The 15,663-nt window shown below is 45.6% G+C and overlaps 1 protein-coding gene across 2 annotated transcripts in view; it reads left to right on the forward strand.

Annotated features, from left to right (window-relative positions):
* Positions 1–15,663, forward strand: part of PTPN18 (protein tyrosine phosphatase non-receptor type 18) — a 162,721-nt gene that overhangs the window by 51,620 nt on the left and 95,438 nt on the right. For both annotated transcript variants that reach the window (XM_073599772.1, XM_073599771.1), the window contains 2 exons: positions 11,905–12,013; positions 12,154–12,230. In XM_073599772.1, the coding sequence (XP_073455873.1) occupies positions 11,905–12,013; positions 12,154–12,230 (186 nt within the window). The remainder of the gene's footprint in view (positions 1–11,904; positions 12,014–12,153; positions 12,231–15,663) is intronic.

Here is a 15,663-nt window from a genome sequence, read left to right on the forward strand (position 1 = left end):
TTTTTTCTAGTGATATCAAAAATAATATTATTATGCTTTTTTTTTTCTTATTTGTGAAAGTTACCACAACACCATCATCCCGTAGTTTTTAAGATCAAAGATACAACTATGTTGGTGTCCCTTATTAATTTTTCATTGTATTTTTTAAAATGTAACTGCCTACTCCCAAACTGTCATTTGAAGTAAAACACACAGCCAAGTGTTATTCTACACAATTTTTTTATTGTGCATTAAAAAAATAAAACAAATAAAATTAGAAATGCAATCTGCCAATAGAACTTAACCAAAAAGTGCATTCTATGCATCCAAAAATATAGAAAATATACCAAATCAAATCATTATTATTCAACCAAATAATTAAATAAAAGCTTATTGCATGTGTCCTGCATCTTAACCCCTTTCCGCCGAGCGCACGCAGATGTGCGTACTCGGCTCTCGGGGGTTATACTGGGATGATGCCCGCAGCTGCAGGCATCATCCAGGTACTGTTTTTTAGAGCCGGCGATCGGCTTTCCTTGTATAACAACTAATGCGGCTAAAAGCCGCTCGGCTGTTATACCGGAGGAGCGGGAGGGGACTTCCCTGCCTCCCGCCGGAGGCCCGATGACCAATCCGCCGCCTCTGGCGGCTAGGGACAGACTGGAGCGAAGCCGTGAGCGGCTTCGTTCCAGCCTCCTAATAGTAAACACGGAAGCGACATGACGCCACTTCCCGTTTGCTCGGCTGCCAATGGCGCCGGTTTTAAAAAAATACACAGTATTATACACAGTATTCAGAATCGCCGAAAATGGCAATATGAATACTTTGAAGTGCAAAGGAGGGATCGGGGGTCTGACCCCCGATCCCTCCATAAAGAGTACCTGTCACCACCTATTACTGTCACAAGGGATGTTTACATTCCTTGTGACAGCAATAAAAGTGATCATTTTTTTTTTTTTAAAAACACAATTTATTAATATAAAAATAAATAAAATAAATAAGAAAAGAAAAAAATTCTAAAGCGCACCTGTCCCCACAAGCTCACGCAGTAAAGAAAACGCATACGGAAGTCGCGCTGGCATATGTAAACGGTGTTCAAATCACACATATGAGGTATCGCCGCGATCGTCAGAGCGAGAGCAATAATTCTAGCACTAGACCTCCTCTGTAACTCTAACCTGGTAACCCTAAAAAAAAAATTTAAAGCATCGCCTATGGAGATTTTTAGGTACCGTAGTTTGTCGCCATTCCACGAGTAAATGCAATTATAAAGCGTGACATGTTGCGGTGTAACATCATCTTTCACATTATACAAAAAAATTGGGGTAACTTTACTGTTTGGTTTTTTTTAAAATTCATGAAAATGTCCCTTTTCCTAAAAAGTTGCGTTTAAAACACCGCTGCACAAATACCGTGTGATATAAAATATTGCAACAATTGCCATTTTATTCTCTAGATTCTCTGCTAAAAAATATATATAATGTTTGGGGGCTGTAAGTAATTTTCTAGCAAAAAATACAGATTTTAACTTGTAAACACCAAATTTGAAAAATAGGCTTAGTCATGAAAGGGTTTAATATAGGGGGTCAGCAATGCCAAGAGTTGGTGAAAGCAGGGGTCCGTCATCCGGAGATAATTATTCTCCTGGAGCTCCCGCAGCAAAGGCGTATGACATAATTGGTCACGATTAATAAAGCAACCAATTTTTGGTCCAAGAAATCCTCCTGGGTCAAAGTAATAAGTCCAAGTCCAATAATAAATAACACGTTATCTCCTCCGATTCCACATGTCTGGTTGACGAACAGCCGTTCAGAAACGAACTGAAAAGCATGAAATGAAAATCGCTAATCAACACTCACCAAACTTTTACTAACACGAAATTAGCAGAAGGAGCCCAAAGGTGGCGCTAAAGAGCTGAAAAACCACGTAGTACATCACTACTTTCGTGTATGTTGGCCGACAATTCCTTGCCATTTGTATGCAAGACAAGTTCCTGGCCAACGCCCTTCGGACAAAAGTCAGAGGTTTTGTCTGCGGAAAATCCGATCGTGTGTACGAGGCTATAGACCCCATACACACTATACAACTTTTGTTGTCTGATTTCCTTTAGATTTATCAAAACCATGACATTGTAATGCAAGGGCCTGCCTGATTGCATACAAATTGAAACTCTTATGCCGCGTACACACGGTCGGACTTTTCGTCTACAAAAGTCCGACAGCCTGTCCGACAGACTTCCTGCGGACTTTCGGCGGACTTGCAGCAGACTTTCTAACGAACGGACTTGCCTACACACGACCACACAAAAGTCCGACGGATTCGTACGTGATGACGTACACCGGACTAAAATAAGGAAGTTCATAGCCAGTAGCCAATAGCTGCCCTAGCATGGGTTTTTGTCCGTCGGACTAGCACACAGACGAGCGGATTTCGGGGTCCGTCGTAGTTACGACGTAAAGATTTGAAGCATGTTTCAAATCTAAAGTCCGTCGGATTTGAGGCTGAAAAAGTCTGCTGAAAGTCCGGAGAAGCCCACACACGATCGGATTACCAGCCAGCTTTAGTCCGTCGGCGTCCGTTGGACTTTTGTAGACGAAAAGTCCGACCGTGTGTACGCGGCATTAAGGTTTGACCTCATATTATATGGTTTTGATAAATCTAAAGAAAAAAATCTACAGAAAATTGTATAGTGTGTATCCAGCTTAAGAGTAAAACCTTGTTCACACATGAAACATCACATAGGATTCCTCATTGTAATCACTTTGGTTTGAGCAAAATCCACTGGGTGTGGCTATTTTTTAAAGGTTAAAACTGACAATTTTTTAATGAAACACCTTCTGCTATTGAAGTCTTCCCCCCAAGCACTGCTTGTTTACACAGCATACCTCACCTATCCTCATTCCTTCAATTGTACAGAGTGTTCACGTATTGTACGTGTTGTAGTGAACAGACAAGGACAGGGTTCAGTCAAAGCAGCACATCAAACATAGTAAACATCACCGGTTGCTTTTCAGCTTATGTGCTGTCTCTACAAGCTGTTGAAACATCTGCACTAAGCCCGGGTTCACACTGACCCCGACTTCAAAGTCGTGCGACATTGAAGTCGGACCCTAGCGCGACTGTGACATGACTTGCATGCGAATTTAGCCCACACTGTAGTGCAGGAACCTTTTTCTAAGGCCCCATTCACACTAGCGCGTTTTTTGATGCATTTTGCATTTTGCAGAAATGCACGGGAATTTTTTAACATGGGTTCCTATGGAACATGTTCACATCAATGCTTTTTTGTATCTCTGCGTTTTTGGAAAGGGTCGGGGACTTTTTTTCATGCAAAAAGCAGCGTTTTGCATGTAATGGTTTTCAGCATCATTCTGATGCTCCAAGTGCATTTTGCAGATTTGCACTACAGTCCATTTAACATTGTTTCCAATGGAACACATTCTGTAGTGAAAATCTGCAAAATGCAAAAAGCACTAAAAATGCATAGGTGTGAACCAGACCTAATGGAGATTCTTTTTAGAGCGACACAAAGATGCACTTCTAGAAGCTATAGCACAGTGCAAGTTTTCCTAAAGTCATAAACCTGGGAAAACCTTTATGGCCATATACAATAATGAAGAAATGCATTGAGAGTGGAGTTCCCACAAAAAAGAGAAACAACAGTGTCTCCAGTAATTGGGGAATATTAAAGTGATTGTAAGGGTATTTTTTTTTTTTTTAAATAACAAACATCATACTTTCCTCCACTGTGCAGCTCGTTTTGCACAGAGTGGCCTCGAACTTGCTCTTCTGGAGTCCCCCAGCAGCTCTCGCGGTTCCTCCCCGCATCAGATAACCCCATGGGAGAAGCGCTCTCCCAGGGGATAACATTGCGGGCACGCTCCCGAGTTCAGCATTCGGCGTCCATAGAGGCTGAATGCAGGACTCGGCCCCACCCCTGGATTTGATTGACAGCAGCGGGAGCCAATGGCTGCGCTGCTATCAATCTATCCAATCAAGAGCCGGGAGCCTGTGGAGAGAGAGACAGCGCGTCCCCACCGACTCAATGAAGGGGTTCATGTAAGTAAAACGGGGGGCGCCGGGGGGCCGGTGACTGCTAGGTGTTTTTTCACCTAAATGCATAGATGCATTTAGGTGAAAAAACACGAAGGTTTACAATCCCTTTAAGGTGGCCATTACATAGCAACCTCCAGATCTTTCGGCAAGATGGCATACATGTCCATTCACCAATTTCTACAATAGAGTAAACCATCAAATGTATAGTTTCATCTTCTAACGTGCAATAGAAAAATTGCATTTGCAACCAGTTTGGTCTCTAAATACAGCACAGCCACTTTTCTTGCTGTTCAACTTTGTAACATAGGCCCCAGGGAATTTATATAAAGAGCTATTTTAGTTTTGGGTGGATGACTGCATAATGAATCATCCACTAATCTCCTACTCCACGCACAAAAGTTTAAAACTAATTCAGTTAATGTTAACAGTTTGTTTTGATATTCGAGCTGGATCTATGAAAAAAAAAAAATCAGTATTTTAATGCCTCTCCCCCCCATCACTTATACATAGTCCTTTTGTGGTGTGTGGTGTAATTTGTCCTTTGCTATGCTGTAAAAAACTTGCTTGATTCTGCCTGTTCCTGTGTCCCCCTAGGTGTGCTGACCATGGTAATCATGGCTACTGAGCCATGATACTGTGGTCAGTTTAAATGCTTCCATCAGCTCGCAGTCTCTCCCTCTCCCCTTTCCTCCCTGCCTGTCAGCTCCTGTGTGTGAGCCGATCTACACACCCACCCCCCCCCCCCTCCTGCCGCTATTCCGACTGGCAGTAATGTCAGTGCTCACAACTACTGCAAGCCCCTCTTTTATAACACAATATACACCACACAATGGTGTGTTTTTTTTTAAATTCTCCTACTAAATACCTTTTTCCACATTGCCGATATGCAGTCGTGTGATAGCCCGGCTGATGTCAGAGGGAGGATCTCAGCCCCTCCCTCTGTAGTTCTTAGATCGGGGAAGGAGAGCCGCTGGCGGTCACGTAACCGCACATTTGCGATGTGGAAAAAGTTGTTTAGCAGGAGAATAAAAAAAAAAACAAAACACATACACTGTGTGGCATATTGTGTTATAACAGAGGGGCTTGCAGTAGCTGTGAGCACTGACTTTACAACCACTTCAATGGGGTGCACATATGTCAAGGCTTTGATGCTGTGCATTGCGGTGTGGCAAAATGATCCCTGCTGTTGCATTCGATGGGCAGTACCGCCCACTTAATCGGACCCCTTCAACTGAATGGCTCCGCCCCGCAACTGCGTTCAATGCATGTCAGTAAGGGAAACACTAGATTGAGGTTTAAAACAGTATTTGACTGCAGTGAAGAGATGATAAATACCCTCTGAATACTGATCTGAACTCAAATCGCTGTTCAGAGGGTACTACATGCGTAACGAACCCTTAGGTATTGCTTGATTGCTAGATGTTGAGTTTTTGATTTAGGTTGGAGCTACTACTAATGGCATTGGGAGAAGTTTATTTGCATCCAACATCCTAATAACAGTAGTTGCTCTGTCTGTGTCCAGGACCGAGCGTCTACAGGTAATCATTGCATTACCAATTACATGTGAACGGGCATGAATAGCTATGGAAGCTGTCAGCCTCCCATTGCTTTGACTTAAGCTTGCTTCCCGCAGTTACTCACAGGCAGCCCCACTAATGCCGCGTACACACGAGTGGACTTTACAGCAGACTTGGTCCGCCGGACAATCCGATCGTGAGTAGGCTCCCGCAGACTTTTTTTCCCAAAAGTCCGACGGACCTAGAAATGAAATCAAATCTTTCCGTCGTAACTCCGCCGGACTCAGTTCCTGACGGAAAGCCCGTTTGTCTGTATGCTGGTCCGACGGACCAGATGCAATGCAAGGGCAGGGTACTGCATCTCGCGCTTGCTGCAATAGGGAAAACAAATTTTTCTATTGTGGTGAGCGCGGGGCATACCAGGCCCTTAGGTCTGGTATGGATTTTAAGGGGAACCCCCTACGCCGAAAAAACGGCGTGGGGTCCCCCCAAAGTCCATGCCAGACCCCGATCCGAGCACACACCCCAGCTGGTCAGGAAAGGGGGTGGGGACGAGCGAGCGCCCACCCCTCCTGAACCGTACCAGGCCGCATGTCCTCAACATGGGGGGGTGGGTGCTTTGGGGAGGGGGGCGCCCTGCACCCCCCCAAAGCACCTTGTCCCCATGTTGATGAGGACAAGGGCCTCTTCCTGACAACCCTGGCCGTTGGTTGTCGGGGTCTGCGGGCAGGGGGCTTATCGGAATCCGGGAGCCCTCTTTAATAAGAGGGCCCCCAGATCCCGGCCCCCCACCCTGAATGGTACCCCTACCCATTCACCTAGGGGAAAAGTGTCAATAAAAAAAAACACACTACACAGGTTTTTAAAGTAATTTATTAGACAGCTCCAGGGGTGTTCTTCCGGCTTCGGGGGTCTTCTTCCGGCTTCGGGGGTCTTCTTCCGACTTCGGGGGTCTCTCTGGTTCTTCTCCGCTGTCTCCGGCCTCTTCTCCGCGCTTTCCGGGTCTTCTGCCAGGCTCCTCCGCTATCTTCTGCTCTTTTGCCGCTCTTTTGCTAGCGGTGGCCCGGACTTCTGCTTTCTGCCTTCTTGTCTTCTTCCCTCTTTTCTTCTTCCGATGTTGACACGACGCTCTCTCCGGCTGGAATGCTCTCTGAGTGCTCCGATGTGACTTATATAGTCGGTGACCCCTCCCCCTTATGCTGTCACAGTCCATGGGCATGCTGGGACTGTGACGTTTTAGGGGGCGTGGTCACCGAGTGATGTTAACCACAACCCCCGAAGTCGGAAGAAGACCCCCGAAGCCGGAAGAAGACCCCCGGAGCTGTCTAATAAATTAATTTAAAAACCTGTGTAGTGTGTTTTTTTTATTGACACTTTTTCCCTAGGTGAATGGGTAGGGATACCATGTACCCCATACTCATTCACATAGGGTGGGGGGGCTGGGATCTGGGGGTCCTCTTATTAAAGGGGGCTTCCGGATTCCGATAAGCCTCCCGCCCGCAGACCACGACAACCAACAGCCAGGGTTGTTGGGAAGAGGCCCTTGTCCTCATCAACATGGGGACAAGGTGCTTTGGGGTGGCGCCCCCCCCTACCCCAAAGCACCCCCCCCATACTGAGGGCATGCGGACTGGTACGGTTCAGGGGGGGGCACTCGCTCGTCCCCACCCCCTTTCCTGACCAGCCGGGCTGCGTGCTGGGATCGGGGTCTGGTATGGACTTTGGGGGGACCCCACGCAGTTTTTTCGGCGTAGGGGGTTCCCCTTAAAATCCATACCAGACCTAAGGGCCTGGCATGCCTCGCGACGGGGCTCACAAGGTGCCAATCTCGTCAATAAAAGCGGCGAGATTGACTTCCTTTTCTAGTCCCGTCGCACCCAAGTCACGTTCAATATGAACGAACTTGGCCATGTGTGGGCAAGTCCGTTCATTTGGAAAGTCCACCGTAACTCCATCGAAAGTCCGTCGGGAAGACCGGCGGACCTAGTCTGCCGGAAAGTCCGGTCGTGTGTAGGCAAGTCCGTCCGTTCAGAAAGTCCGCCGGAAGTCCGTCGGGAAGACTGTTGGACCTAGTTTCCCAGAAAGTCCAGTTGTGTGTACGCAGCATAAGTCTACCACTGATAATTGCAGTCAGCATCATTCACATTTGCGAATGGAGCTTTAGATTTTATTTACAGGGTTGGGTTTAGGTTAGGGTGAAGTTAAGTATTACGGCTTAAAGCAAACCTTTACTTAAAAAATAAAGTACCACTCATCCATTTTTGTTGGGGGGGGGGGGGTGACAGTTACCCGACCCCACTTCTAGTTTTCACCTAGGTGAGAATTGCGTCGGCTTGGCTTGGCCGCCCTACCCACAAACTCCTGGAATACACCACATGTCCCAAGAACCTGCCGGACCAGTCCCACAGTGCTGCCGTGCCTCTTGCATGTGCATTAGGGAGCCAGCTGTAGGAATTCTATAAGTCACAACTGTCTCCCATATACAAGATGGTGGCACCAAAGAGCTGAAGCCTGGCAGAGAATCAAATCCAGGAAGACAGCGCTGGACTCCACAGGCTGGTAAGTGTGTATTTCTTAAAAATCAGTAGCTACAGCATTTGTAGTTGCTTATTTTTTTCTTTTAAACAAATAACTGTACACACCCCACGTAGGAGCTGCAAATGAACTGGTATCCCCCACACAGCCAGACACACCGTATCTTCACAGGCACACAGAGTCAAAAAACAGTCCGTAGCTTTGTTTTTGTTTTTTATTAGAGGCTTAACAACTTGGATAGGGATGGGATGTTGTGGAATGCTCACTTGACCTCAGCAAACTTCAGGGACAACTTCCTATATACAATTTCCTCTTCACTTTTCTCATGCACAAACTTGCCATCTTCTGCTGGTTCACTCTTGTAGGATGCGGCAGACCCCTTGTCAGATCAGTAACGGCCCATTACAGACATGACCATTGTATAACAGATGATCCATACTTACCACATACCTGCCAGACCAAGCCATACTCCAATACCCCCTTCACTTCCCTATTAATGGAGACCACACCAAGTTGGAGTAAATATTGGCCGTAGCAGCCTCTTTATTTAACAACTCACTTAAAATTAACATAACTGTATAAACATCTGTTAAACCACCACCCATCAGTCAATACTCGCGTTTGTCTTTGCAGGAAACCCAAAATTACCATATTATGTTAGTAATGCACTGCAGTACCCATAAACCAAAATTAGGCCTCCAGCTGACATACTAGCTCGGAGACAAAACTACTGACCGCAGTGTACCCTTTTAACCAAATTCCAGCTAAACCACTATTAACTGGAATACCACCAGCGGGACCCATACCACCGATGGGTCCCGAACTCTTCCTTATCCATGTTTTCTTCCATCACCCACAAAGACCAACACCCGCCACTGCCACGACATCCTTGAAGCCAACAAATCTTTGGAAAAAAAAATAAGAAAAAGAGAGACAAACAATAACCATAATAACAGGGAGGGTGGGTGGGAAGCTCGCTCCTCCACGCTACCACTGAACGCTGGGGAGGGGCCAACTCCTATATCTGTTGCCTATGGCCCCTCCTCCCCCTACAGTTCCTCCAATCCTGAGTGTTCTAACATCCCTGCACTCTGAACCCGTTTCCCTGGTCATGTACGCCCTCCGCTATTCTTTTTCTTTTCTTTGCTTCGGGCTTCTCTGGAACTCGCAGTCCCTTAAGTGGAGCAGTGATGTAGTGAAACAGCATGTAACCTTTCCTCCTGCTTCCCCTGTGGCCACTGATCCAGGCACCACCTCTTCATGCACTGCCAGCCCACCTGGCTGCAGCTGCCTCTTTCACTAGCCCTCCTGGCTGCCCTTCTACACCAGTCCACCAGACTGACTCTCAGGAGATCTCCCAGGGAAAGGATAGAAGACTTAAGCACACCGCTGTCTTCAAGGGAGACTGGCTACATGTGGCAGTCTCCCCCCCTTTGTTAGTCCCCACAGTGTTGAACTACTCACTCTGTCCAGTCCTGTGCCTCCAGGAAGACCTTCTTCTCCCGTATGTTTTTGGCAACATCCTTCCAGCACCCAATTCTCGGCCCAAGGCAGGACACTCCCCCGTCCCCCCCAGCCTAGGGGCACCCCTCAGAGCCACCGACAGCCTCCTCAACACTGCATCTTCATCTTACACCCGACTGCCTCTGCTGGCATGGCCCATGCCTATTTATGAGGTATTCTCAGCCCCCTGCCAGCCCACCTCTGGGGATTGACCGAGGCCCAATACATTTTCATGGTAGCTCCTCCTAACCCCCTATCCTCTGGTTCTAGAAGGTTCTCCAACCTTCCTGACCAGGGGGAGGCACCAGAGAGCTGCCAGGATGAGTCACCCAGCCCTGAACTCCCATGAACCCTGACCCAATTAAGACTCACAGAGTTACAGTGTGACTCAAAATATGGTTTGCCTGCTCTAATTCCAGCACACTTATTAGAAGGTGCTACATAAATTTAAGTAGGCCATACATTTATACAATTTTGTTCCTTCAACCAGTGGGTTGAACAAAAAATAATGTGCCAATTCCCCCATCTGTACATTTAGGGGGGATGGGGAAATCAATCCCACTGTGCTATTGGGTTCTCAGGTGGAAACTCAGCAGTGGAAACTTTCCTAGGCTGGTAATGCTGTGAAGACTGCCCAAAACATGGAAATAGAAAGCAATGGTGACATAAAGTGTGCAGCCATATTTCATCATTTATTTCTTTTTGAGGGTATAATATACCTTTAAAGCCTAATTGAGGGCATAGGTGTCATGTTAGGGTGCTGGTGAGCAGAAGATTAAAGCCGTTGTATACCCCTGTAGGTGGTTTTTACCTACAGGTAAGTCTATAATAAGGCTTACCTGTAGGTAAAATGAATATCTCCTAAACCTGTATGGTTTAGGAGATATTCCCCTTGCATGCAGCCGCTGTCGTCAGCGGTGCATGCGCTCTGAAGGTCCGGTGGACGCTGGCAGAAAATCAGAGCTCCTTGCCGGAAAAAAGACTCCCGTGCACACACGCGGGAGTGACTTCATCGCAGCTCCGGCCACTTGCAGCGCCGGAGCCGCGAACCCAGAAGAAACGCCAAGGGAACATGTCGACTCCCTTAGCGGTGACCGTGAGGCGATGCATCGGCCTTGATCTATGGTAAGTATTTAATAATGAGCTAGTATGCGATGCATACTAGCTCATTATGCCTTTGCCTTACAGGTTGGTTTTTCTTTTTTCTTTGCGGGCATACAACCGCTTTAAGAGTGAGGGTAAGAGTGAGGGTAGTGTAAAGTTCATATTAAGGTTAGAGGCCAGGGTTCTAGAAGAGGTCTCCCTATTTTAAACTTTGCAATCTTCCCCTTTAAATGCCTGTGCCAAGAACTACCCGTCATCAAATTTCTCCGATAACAGTATACTGTAGGTACACATCAAAGCAAAGATGTGGATACCAGTGAATATAAAGCAAAAGAAAAAAACTTTAAATTGAAGGGTTAAAAATATTCAGGTATTAATCACCTTTTGTAGAAGCAGAAGTTGTAAAGCGGACTTGAGCTTAAACATTGAAGATATGATATGTTATAGGGAACATCTAGAAATGTTGATTGTGCCTAACAGTACCCTGAAAGATTTACCTTTGTCTTGAATTCTTCCTGGAAAATAGCATTACACTTCCTAGTATGAGAGGGCTCCTATTTAAAGCAGAGTATAGAGAAGTCAATGGGTAGATACAGAAGCAGAAGAACAAGATCTGAGTAATGACTTCCTCCAAGAAGCATTTTTTACCTTCATGCTTACAATGCATGAAGGTAAAAAAAACTTTCACGCTTTACAACCACTTTAAGCTCACCACCCATTACAATCTGATTGTACAGTAGATCAAACTGATTGGACAGATTAGTTATTCCATAAATTGTGTATTTGTAATGAAGACTCTACAAAGATTGTTCTGTCAGGCTGTAAGGCACCCTTACAGAGAGCATAGTAGAGCCAAGTCAAACTTCAGGGCAGCGGAAATGAACCGGTTTATGATACACATAGCGTTCAATCACACTTGTGGCTGTTCTTGTCATCCCTCTCAAAAGTTATCAGTGGTTGCCAGGTGTATGGGAGGTGATATGTCACCTCCTTACTGCCTGTTTTAAATCTGAAAAGCCAACACCACCACATGCATTACACGCAGTTGCAGGACAGTTGTAGCGTGGCTCCGTTTCATGCTTGACAGCGGTATTGAGACAGGAAGGCAGGAGCATTGAGATTGAGAAGGCAACCAATTGCTCAATTCAAATGTCAGGACCTACAGCAGACAAATGAGAGGTGCTTATTTATTATATTCTTTGTTTTGTAGGAAATTAGGAATCGATCCGCTGCCTTCAAGCAGGACAACAATTACTTTACGGAGGCAGGGGGTAGCCCTGAGAACCTGAAGAAGAATCGATACAAAGACATTCTACCATGTGCGTATAAGGCGGGTTTCAGTGTACAGTTTTCAGAGGGGAAAAAATCACCTAACTCGGGTGGCCATAGACACAGGCACACTGTGCCCAACCCTCAAACTGCTCCATTACCTCTTTACATCTTCTTTGTTTTGTTTCAGATGATCAAACACGGGTTCCCATCACATTTCTTGCAGAAGAAGTTGGCTCCGACTACATTAATGCAAGTTTTATACAGGTGATGACTAGCTACTGTTGGTAAAACAAAGCTGTCAATTTTTAAATATTTTGTTCAGTTGTCGGCTTGATGCAAGTGTTACTTCCCAGCTCTAATCTCATAGTCAAATAACTTTCTATTATATGTCCCATCTCTTTCCACAGGACCTGATTCACAGTAAAGTGGACCTAGCATCAAATATCTTTTTCAGATTTAGTAGGGATTAATGAAATGCAGAGTTTGTGTCTCGACAAAATTTGGGGGAAAATTAGGTAGTTTGGTAAAAAATTTGACCATATTGGCTAAATGCATTGAAGTTATAGGGGATGGCAAAATGATAATGGCTACTGTGGGTTACAGAAGTGATGTTAACCGCTTCTGCCCTGGAAGATTTTACCCCCTTCCTGACCAGAGCACTTTTTGCGATTTGGCACTGCGTCGCTTTAACTGACAGTTGCACGGTCGTGCAACGTTACACCCAAACAAAGTTGACGTACTTTTTTTCCCATAAACAGAGCTTTCTTTTGGTGGTATTTGATCGCCTCTGTGGTTTTTATCTTTTGCGCTATAAACAAAAAAGAGCGACAATTTTGAAAAAAACGCAATATTTTTTACTTTTTGCGATAATAAATATCCCCCAAAAATATATATAAATTTTTTTTTTTCCTCAGTTTAGGCCGATATGTATTCTTCTTCATATTTTTGGTAAAAAAAAAAAAAAAAATTGCAATAAGCATATATTGATTGATTTGGGCAAAATTTATAGCGTCTACAAAATAGGGGATAGTTTTATGGCATTTTTATTTAAAATTTTTTTTTTTTTATTAGTAATGGCGGCGATCTGCGATTTTTATCAGGACTGCAACATTATGACAGACAGATCGGACACTTTTGACACTATTTTGGGACCATTGTCATTTATACAGCGATCAGTGCTATAAAAATGCATTGATTACTGTGTAAATGACACTGGCAGTGAAGAGGTTAACCACTAGGGGGCGGTGAAGGGGTTAAGTGTGTCCTAGGGAGTGATTCTAACTGAGGGGCTGGGCTTCAACACACAGTTCAGTGATCACTGCTCTTGATGACAGAGAGCAATGATCTCTGTCCTGTCACTAGGCAGAGCGGGGAAATGCTTTGTTTACAAAAGCATCTCCCAGTTCTTCCTCTCTGTGACATGATCGCAGGCCCCCAGCGGATATCGAGTCAGCGGGACCGCGGTCACGGACACCGCTTCCTAAAGGGGATGTTCCTGTACGCCCTTTTGCCTACCAGTGCCATTCTACTGGCGTAAATCGACGTGCGCTGGTCGGCAAGCGGTAGTACAAAACTAAAGGCTTTTGAATGCCAATCTAAACAAGTACCAAATCCAGTTACTATATGATGCACAAAGATCATAAGAGTATACAAAAATTCCTTTACCTTTCCTGACTGAACCAAAGCCTCCTTCATTTGTGTCTCACCAGCTCCTACACACAGACACTGCAGCTCACAGTGGTATGGTCCTAGCAACAGAGGTGGTGCTGTCAGTCCAGAAAACAGTGGGAAGGACTAGGTGTAATCAAGTGCTCATTGACAAGCTACTTGCTTGTCAATCAGCAGTGGCAATGCTGATAACCACACCCCTTGTAGCATTTTTTTCATCCCACTGTAGCGCAAGTAGACACAGTCTACATGACAGTGACAACTGTGCTCTGAATTCAGCACTGTTGCCATGCTCAGGAAGCTGCATTAGGTGGGCTTCACTGGCAGGATCAACAGGAATTTGTGGGACTTTGCAGGAAGACTAAAAGAAAACTGTAAGTGCAAATGCACTTATAATTAAGTGCTACAGCACATACTTTTACATTAATATTTTTTTAATTCACAACAGCCTATGAGAAATGTATTTCTTTCAAAGTAGACCTAGAGAGAAATAAGGAAAGCAAACATGTGATCAACATTGTCAGCCCTGACATTCTCCCAGAGTGCACCTCTAAGCCTAGGTACAGTGACATCCCTGGAACTCGAAGACTACATTTATTATTATTATTATACAGAATTTGTATAGCAACAACAGTTTGCGCAGCACTTTACAATATAAAGGGAGACAATACAGCAACAATATAATTCAATACAAAAGAGTTAGGAGGGCCCTGCTCCTGCGAGCTTACAATCTAATAAGGAGGGGCTGGTGAAACAAAACGGATGAACTGATGAACAAAAGATTTGGTTGTTAGCTGAAGGCAGGATAGGCCTTCCTGTAGAGATGAGTTTTTATGGATCACCTAAAAGTGGACAGAGTAGGAGATAACCAGACAGATTGGGGTGGTGAGTTCCAGAGGATGGGACAGGCTCTGGATAAGTGCTGGAGAGGAGCATGTGAGAAGGAAATAAGAGAGCTAGAGAGCAGTCTTGAGAAGAGCGGAGAGGACAGTTTGGGTGATATTTGGAGATAAGATTGGTGATGTAGCTCAGGGCAGAGTGGTAAATGGCTTTGTATGTTATTGTTAGGCCCCTTTCACACTGGGGCGGTTTGCAGGCGCTATTGCACTAAAAATAGTGCCTGCAAACCGACCTGAAACCGCCGCTGCTGTGTCTCCAGTGTGAAAGGCCGAGGGCTTTCACACTGGAGCGGTGCGCTGGCAGGAGGGAAAAAAACCCCCTGCAAACAGCATCTTTGGAGCAGTGAAGGAGCGGTGTACACACCGCTCCTTCACTGCTCCTGCCCATTGAAATCAATAGGGCAGCGCGGCTATACCGCCGGCATAGCACCGCTGTAGTGGCGCTTTGCGGGCGGTTTTAACCCTTTTTCAGCCACTAGCGGGGGTTAAAACCACCCCGCTAGCGGGCGAATACCGCCGCTAAAAATAGCGCCGTTTTACCGCCGACTGATAACAAGGGAGTAAATAAGTTGCTTAGTGGTTTCAGCGGTTAGAAAGGGGCGTATTTTGGAGATGTTACGGAGGTGAAGTCTGCAAAATTTGGACAGCGATTGGATTTGGAGAAGACAGCACAGATCAGAGTCCAGGATTACACCTAGCACCCAGTCAGGGGAGGGGGCACGGGCTGGAGAAAAAAATGATGATCTCAGTTTTAGGGAAAGATCAAGTTTGAGGAAGTGGTGTAACATCCAGACTGATATGTCAGTTAGTCAGTTAGTAATTCCAAAGGAGACTGAAGGAGTGAGGTGAGGAGTAGAGAGGTAGATTTGGGTGTTGTCAGCATAGAGCTAGTACTGGAAGCCATAGGAGTTTATTAATTGACCAAGGGAGGAGGTGTATATTTAATATACAGTTTTTTTAACCACTTGCTGACCAGTGGCTGTCGTTATACAGCGGCAGGTCGGCATGTTCCCGCAAATCGCCGTAGGTGTACGTCGGTTTCTTTAAGGAGCCATAGCAAGCGCGCCCGCTGTATGGTGGGGAACCCGATGCGCGTGGCCAGCGGCCGTGAAGTCCGCCAGCCACAGAAC

Source organism: Aquarana catesbeiana, linkage group LG09, assembly GCF_042186555.1.
Source record: "Aquarana catesbeiana isolate 2022-GZ linkage group LG09, ASM4218655v1, whole genome shotgun sequence".
Classification (NCBI taxonomy): domain Eukaryota; kingdom Metazoa; phylum Chordata; class Amphibia; order Anura; family Ranidae; genus Aquarana; species Aquarana catesbeiana.